Source organism: Verticillium dahliae, genomic scaffold (assembly GCF_000150675.1).
Source record: "Verticillium dahliae VdLs.17 supercont1.31 genomic scaffold, whole genome shotgun sequence".
NCBI classification, from domain to species: Eukaryota; Fungi; Ascomycota; class Sordariomycetes; order Glomerellales; family Plectosphaerellaceae; genus Verticillium; species Verticillium dahliae.
This window is the reverse complement of record NW_009276920.1, coordinates 119,019-125,650: the sequence shown is the minus strand read 5'-3', so window position 1 is coordinate 125,650 and position 6,632 is coordinate 119,019. Positions and strand designations below refer to the sequence as shown.

General features: G+C 60.4%; 4 protein-coding genes across 4 annotated transcripts in view; 2 read left to right on the top strand and 2 right to left on the bottom strand.

Annotated features, from left to right (window-relative positions):
• VDAG_10074 (tubulin beta chain) overlaps positions 1-1,707 on the top strand; it is a 2,133-nt gene extending 426 nt beyond the window's left edge. The window contains exons 2-5 of the mRNA XM_009651338.1: positions 16-83; positions 160-214; positions 283-1,073; positions 1,142-1,707. Of these exons, the coding sequence (XP_009649633.1) occupies positions 16-83; positions 160-214; positions 283-1,073; positions 1,142-1,535 (1,308 nt within the window). The 3' untranslated portion in view covers positions 1,536-1,707. The remainder of the gene's footprint in view (positions 1-15; positions 84-159; positions 215-282; positions 1,074-1,141) is intronic.
• A 317-nt stretch (positions 1,708-2,024) lies between these two features.
• On the top strand, positions 2,025-2,934 carry VDAG_10073 (54S ribosomal protein L6; the record flags this gene model as incomplete). Its single annotated transcript, XM_009651337.1, has 3 exons — positions 2,025-2,292; positions 2,368-2,481; positions 2,567-2,934. 3 exons carry the CDS (start codon positions 2,025-2,027, stop codon positions 2,932-2,934), a joined length of 750 nt encoding a protein of 249 aa, XP_009649632.1.
• A 301-nt stretch (positions 2,935-3,235) lies between these two features.
• On the bottom strand, positions 3,236-4,323 carry VDAG_10072 (3'-phosphoadenosine 5'-phosphatase; the record flags this gene model as incomplete). Its single annotated transcript, XM_009651336.1, has 2 exons — positions 3,236-3,433; positions 3,457-4,323. The coding sequence occupies 2 exons, from the start codon at positions 4,321-4,323 to the stop codon at positions 3,236-3,238; spliced, it is 1,065 nt and encodes a 354-aa protein (XP_009649631.1).
• Positions 4,324-5,261: 938 nt separating this feature from the next.
• On the bottom strand, positions 5,262-6,546 carry VDAG_10071 (trichodiene oxygenase; the record flags this gene model as incomplete). The annotated part of the gene is made up of 5 exons (XM_009651335.1): positions 5,262-5,474; positions 5,552-5,690; positions 5,754-5,920; positions 5,973-6,080; positions 6,157-6,546. The coding sequence occupies 5 exons, from the start codon at positions 6,544-6,546 to the stop codon at positions 5,262-5,264; spliced, it is 1,017 nt and encodes a 338-aa protein (XP_009649630.1).
• Between the last annotated feature and the right edge of the window lie 86 nt (positions 6,547-6,632).

The following is a 6,632-nucleotide window of genomic DNA, read 5'->3' as shown; positions in this document are numbered from 1 at the left end:
TCACTGGATGAACAGGGTAACCAGATCGGTGCTGCTTTCTGGCAGAACATCTCTGGCGAGCACGGCCTCGACAGCAATGGCGTGTATGCTTTCCCTCCCAGTCACGAAACCCTACGGGGCCATTTCGTTGCTGTAGACCGGTTACTGACGCGATGACAGCTACAACGGCACTTCCGAGCTCCAGCTCGAGCGCATGAACGTCTACTTCAACGAGGTATGTCAAAACAACAGTCCGATGGATAATTCTCAGCAGCATTTGCTCATGGTTTTCTTTCTTTGCAGGCCTCTGGCAACAAGTACGTTCCCCGTGCCGTCCTCGTCGATCTCGAGCCCGGTACCATGGACGCCGTCCGCGCTGGTCCCTTCGGCCAGCTCTTCCGCCCCGACAACTTCGTCTTCGGCCAGTCCGGCGCCGGCAACAACTGGGCAAAGGGTCACTACACTGAGGGTGCCGAGCTCGTCGACCAGGTTCTCGATGTCGTCCGTCGTGAGGCTGAGGGCTGCGATTGCCTCCAGGGTTTCCAGATCACCCACTCCCTCGGTGGTGGTACCGGTGCCGGTATGGGTACTCTGCTGATCTCCAAGATCCGCGAGGAGTTCCCTGACCGCATGATGGCTACCTTCTCGGTCGTTCCCTCGCCCAAGGTTTCCGACACCGTTGTCGAGCCCTACAACGCCACCCTCTCCGTGCACCAGCTCGTTGAGAACTCCGACGAGACCTTCTGCATTGACAACGAGGCTCTCTACGACATTTGCATCCGCACCCTCAAGCTGTCCAACCCCTCGTACGGCGACCTTAACCACCTCGTTTCCGCCGTCATGTCCGGCGTCTCGACCTCGCTTCGTTTCCCCGGCCAGCTCAACTCCGATCTCCGCAAGCTCGCCGTCAACATGGTTCCCTTCCCCCGTCTCCACTTCTTCATGGTCGGCTTCGCTCCTCTGACCAGCCGCGGCTCGCACTCTTTCCGTGCCGTCAGCGTTCCTGAGCTCACCCAGCAGATGTTCGACCCCAAGAACATGATGGCCGCCTCTGACTTCCGTAACGGTCGCTACCTGACCTGCTCCGCCATCTTGTAAGCTCTACCACCCCCCCTAAGCTCGTCCAAATTTGCTCTTTTCTAACAAAGTTTCCCTTCACCAGCCGTGGCAAGGTTGCCATGAAGGAGGTCGAGGACCAGATGCGCAACGTCCAGAGCAAGAACTCTTCGTACTTCGTTGAGTGGATCCCCAACAACGTCCAGACCGCCCTTTGCTCCATCCCTCCCCGTGGCCTCAAGATGTCCTCCACCTTCGTCGGTAACTCCACCGCCATCCAGGAGCTCTTCAAGCGTATCGGCGAGCAGTTCACTGCCATGTTCCGGCGCAAGGCTTTCCTTCACTGGTACACTGGTGAGGGTATGGACGAGATGGAGTTCACTGAGGCTGAGTCCAACATGAACGATCTTGTCTCGGAGTACCAGCAGTACCAGGATGCTGGTGTCGATGAGGAGGAGGAGGAGTACGAGGAGGAGGCTCCTCTCGACGAGGAGCCTTAGATGGCTTCTCTCGATGCATTGCTATGCAGTCCTTCTGCAGTGGCGATTGATGATCAAGCGCGGTGACAAGCGATCAGTCCAGAATGTGGACTTTCAATTCGGGCCTGTGGCCAAGAAACCGATACGGGGGCCTTCTACATATACCTCTTAGTAGTGTGAGTGGCGTCTTAATAAAAAGTACGACACTACATCACAATTCTATTCATGCAACGTCGCTCCTGCACACACGTTACTCTGATCAACCATGCGATGAGTGATGCCACCAAATTGCCAGCGTAATAGCCATCAGAGTCGTAGCATTGTCTCTCGGCCCTGTCTTCTGGTGGTTCTGGGCCGTGAAATAATTACTGGGTCTCAGCAAGTAGCCATACGGTGGTCTGTGCATGCACCCATGACTAAGCCGGCGAAAAGCTTCTGAACTCGTCTCTCGATGCCTCGAACGAAAACGCGATCCGTCGACGTGGTGATCATCCAGCCCAATTGCCCATCATGTTCGCTCCAGGCCGAGGGTTAGCCTTGAGGCAGGCCTTAGGGTCCTCGTCATCCGTTTCATTACCGACTTTCCTCGTTCCCGCCTTCCAGACGACGTCGCGACGACAATTCTCTGCATCGACACATCGGTCGTCGAAGCTCGGCCGGACGCCTCTCTCGATCCCTCCCGGCGTCGACATCGTCATTGGCGAGCCCAGAGTGAAGCGGGATGCGACATCATACTTGAAGATTGCCAAGCGGACGGTGTCCGTGTCAGGACCGTTGGGTGGGTTTGAGCTCCCGGGGAGGTGGCGTATGGCACGATGGGACCATTTAGCTGACGAAGCTTTTCTGGCAACAGGAAAGCTTGATCTCGAGATCCCCCCCTTCCTCAAGATCGATCACGACACGGAGGCGAGAAAGGCCACCCTCACAATCGAGGACGACACGGTGAAGGAGCAGAAGGAGATGTGGGGTGCGTATTCTCCCACCCCCTTTTTTTCTTTCGCCCAACGAGACGACGGAAAGACTGACTCGGCCCCTCTGTTACGGAAACACAGGCACAACCTGGGCGTACCTCAACCGCTACATCATTGGCGTCTCGGAGGGCCACACGGCGGTCCTCCGTCTCGTGGGCGTGGGCTACCGTGCGTCGGTCGAGCAGCGCGGCGGCAAGGCGACGTTCCCCGGCCAGCTGTTCCTCTGCCTCAAGCTCGGTTTCACGCACCCGATCGAGGAGCCGATCCCCAAGGGCGTCACGGTCACGACGCCGACGCCGACGCGCATCTTGATCGAGGGCATCGACCGCGAGGAGATTATGAGCTTCGCGGGCCGCGTGCGCAAGTACCGCCCGCCGGAGCCCTACAAGGGCAAGGGCGTGTTCGTCAACGACCAGACGATCAAGCTCAAGCAGAAGAAGATCAAATAGACGAGTCGCCGAGACGCGGGACTGCAGCAGCAGTAGCCGCAGCGGCGGAGAGCGGAGGAGAAGGAGGGGAGGGACAAGGGAGGGGGAGGGAGAGCTGTGTGGTGGAAGTGTGGTCTGGCCCGCAGCTGGGCTTGGGGCCGTGTATCTCTGTGTATTCTTGTCCCACCATATGCAGATGTGTATACTATTGTCACACCACGCTTCGTTATTTTTTTCCGCATTGTACAATGCTCGACATGGGTTTTTTTGTTCTCTGTTTCTATTTTATCGTTCTTCTATTTGGGACTGTTCCTCGTGACATCTACGCCGCCGTCTTCTGGTTCAGCACCTCCTGCACGACCCTGAGCACCTCGGCGTGCACGGCGGCCGGGGCGGCCACGACGCCCTTGTTCTTGGCGAGGGTGCGGCCGACGGAGAAGTCGAGCCTCTGGCCGGCAATGTCGGTGACGTGGCCGCCGGCCTCGCGCACAATGAGGTCGCCGGCGGCGTGGTCCCAGATCTCTCCTGGTAGGAGGCGCTGACGGGCAGGCGCAGGTAAATGTCGCCGGCGCCGCGGGCGATGCTGCCGTACTTGCTCTGGCTGTCCATGCGGACGCTGGGGCGGGTGATGCCGAGGCGCTGGGCGATCTGGGCCTGGTCGCCGTGGGCGCTGTGGCCGGCCTCGACGCTCTCGCAGAAGGTGGCGGCGGCCATGTCGGACAGGGGCCGCATGGCGATGGCGCGGGCGTCGGCGGCGGCGGCGAGGGCGAGGGCGCCGTCGCGCAGGGGGAAGGAGGTGGCGCCCTGGCCTTGGACGGCGGAGAAGAGCACGCCGCGGCCCTCGTCGTCGGTGGCGTTGGCGCCCATGTCGGCCGTCAGCGGCGCGGCGTCGTCGACGGGCAGGTTCGGGCAGCCGAGGACGCCGACCTTGACGTCGCCGTCGACCATGAGGCCGAGGCACACGGCGTACTGGCCGCCGCGCAGGAAGCCCTTGGTGCCGTCGATGGGGTCGATGGCCCAGATGCGGCCCTGGGCGCCGCCCTTGCTGTTGCCGGCGTCGATGAGGTCGAGCATTTCGTCGGCCGTCTGGATGCCGCCGCCGAGGCGCTGCTCGGCGGCGGGGTCACGGAGGCGCGTCTCGCGCACGAGGTCCCAGATCTGGTTCTTGAGCTTGTCGTCCTCGCGCAGCTGGGCGGCCTCCTCCTCGGCGACAATCTCGTCTTCGGGGAAGTGGTGGCGCAGGGCGGCGATGATGAGGGCCTGGGCGCCAAAGTCGCCAATGGTGACGGGAGACTTGTCGTTCTTGTCGACGGTGCCCTTGGCTTTTTCGTGGAAGACGCGCTTCGTGAGGATGGCGGCGCGCTGGACGGCGAGCTGGGCGATCTCGAGTTCTTTCGCGTAGGGCGCCATGGTGGGCGGCTTCACTGCTGGTTTGTTGGTGGTGGTGGTGGTGGTGGTGATGGTGGTGGTGAGGGGTCGGAGGGGCACGAGGGGCACGAGGGGCAGGTGGTTGGCGATGAGGGAGAGCCGCGGCAGAGCTCGAAGAGCAAAGATAGCCAGGATGACAGTGAGGACGGAGAAGAGAAGAAAAGAGAAGGTCACGAAGGGGCTTTTGTGGGTGGCTTGCCTGCGCATAAGTGCCTCTTTCTCTCGAATGCTGAGGTTGGGTTGAGCGAACTCTGGCTGCTGGTCTGCCACCGGTGTCGGACAGATGTCGTCAGTTGTGGGTGAGTCAGCTCGCTGCTCTGGGCTCGGGGTCACGTCACGTCAGTCGCCTCCCTCGAGGTACCTCTCTCTTCTCTCTAGGTGCTCAGTGATGCTCCGCATGGAAATCACCGGAAATCACGACCCGGGTCATTACTCGAACGCAATGAAGGCCTGTATTGTGTGTTCCCATGTCCCCCACCAGGCCCACACCAATTGACGTCGTGTCGATTTGCCCTGCGTGCAGCGCCTGGCACGAGCCTCTGTGGGTGTGTGCTGCTGCGTCAAGGCAAGACCTTCGCATCGTCTAGAACAGCGGATGGCGAGCGAGAGGTAGCATCCCGCTGTAGGCTTTCGTTTGGCCCCATTGCAGGCGACGACGAAGCTTGGTTTAACATGGAACAATCTTCTCCCTCTTTGCGACCCCGTTCAACTCCCATGCATAAGCCATGAGAAGAACGCTCCAGGGCCGCCGTTGACAGAGATAGCCAGGCGGTTGAACATGGGTGCCTATGGGTGCCTGTCTAAGGCTGTTACAAGGCCCTCAAAGACGTTGCGAGCTCACAGACAACATTACAACATCACAGAACATGAGAGATTTCCTGCTATTGCTGGCCTACTCGGAATGCTACGAGGACCAACCCTCAGTTTCTGTCCATGGCACCATTGTGCATCCACTGCGGAAGGATAATCTTGCCGGCTTCCGCCCTTGTCGAACCCTCCGTCACCCCTGCCGCTCTATGATGCGACACAATGTTATACTTGAAGCTGCCGAGGATCTTGAAGTCGATGCTACAAAGAACATGCCGACCTCGTGCAGGACTCTGGTCAGTATGTTCCATCTCGCGGAGCCAAGGCTAGAAATGCAGCCTTTCCCGACAATGGTCCTCGATATCGGACAACATCACTTCCGGGGCCGTAGCGTCGCACGTACGCCCTTGCTATCCAGCTTACCCACAGCCACGAAGAAATCGTGCTGGCATGTGACGTCGTCGAGGCCCGTCTCGTACAGGTCCCAGTCGAAGCGCGAGATGATTGTCGACGCTGTGAGGAACAGTTCCGCGTGGGCGAGGCTGTAAGAGATGCAGTGAATATCTTGTTGTGGCAAATGGCAGAGAGAGAGGCCCGACACTCACTTCATTCCCGGACACTGCCGCGCGCCCTTGCCAAACGGCACGAAATACCTGTCGAGCTTGCGCCCCGCCGTGCCGGCCTCCAGCCATCGCTCGGGGCGGTACGTATGAGGTTCAGGGAAGACGTCCGGATCGGTGAGGACATCGTGGGGCGTCATGGAGACGGGTGTCTGCGCTGCTTAGTGGAAGTTTTCCCGATCGGCAAAGGCACAAGCGGCGTACCCCGGCCGGGATGATCCAGTCCTTGTATCGGATATCCTCGTGGCAAATTCTCGGAAGGCGCGTCGTCACACCGTACGACAGGCGGATAGCCTCTTTGATGGCGGCGCTCTGTTGTCGTCAGTCGTCAGCCGTCAGCCGTCAGCCGTGTGGCCCATGTCATGACCAGGCAAGTAACAAATCTCACAAGATACGGCAGCCGCTGCAGCTCGATCCACGAGGGAACCGGCCCTCCCTTCCGCACGACGCCGTCCAACTCCCGCCTCACCTCGACGAGCGTCTCAGGCGCGTGCTTGAGATAGAACATGAGCCGCGTCATGGCCTGCGCTGTCGTCTCCGACCCGGCCCCTGTCATGATCTCGGCCTCGTCGCAGAGCCTATCCAGCGTCTTTTCCTGCTGCGGCAGGGGGCTATCCCGTAGCGCATGGAATATGGTTTGGCGGGCGCCGGCACTGTCACGGTCGGCCCCCCCCTCAAGGATGGGCCCCACCTGCTTCCTGACGCTCTGCTGCCACCAGAACAGGTGTCCCACGGCGGGGTTGATGGCGGACACGACGGGGAGGGGGAGGCCCTTCATGACGGGCAGGATCCAGGGGAACTGCCTGCTGAGGGCGCCTCCTTCGAAGGCGCCCGAGGATGGTCTGCTTCCCCTGCAACTTGGAA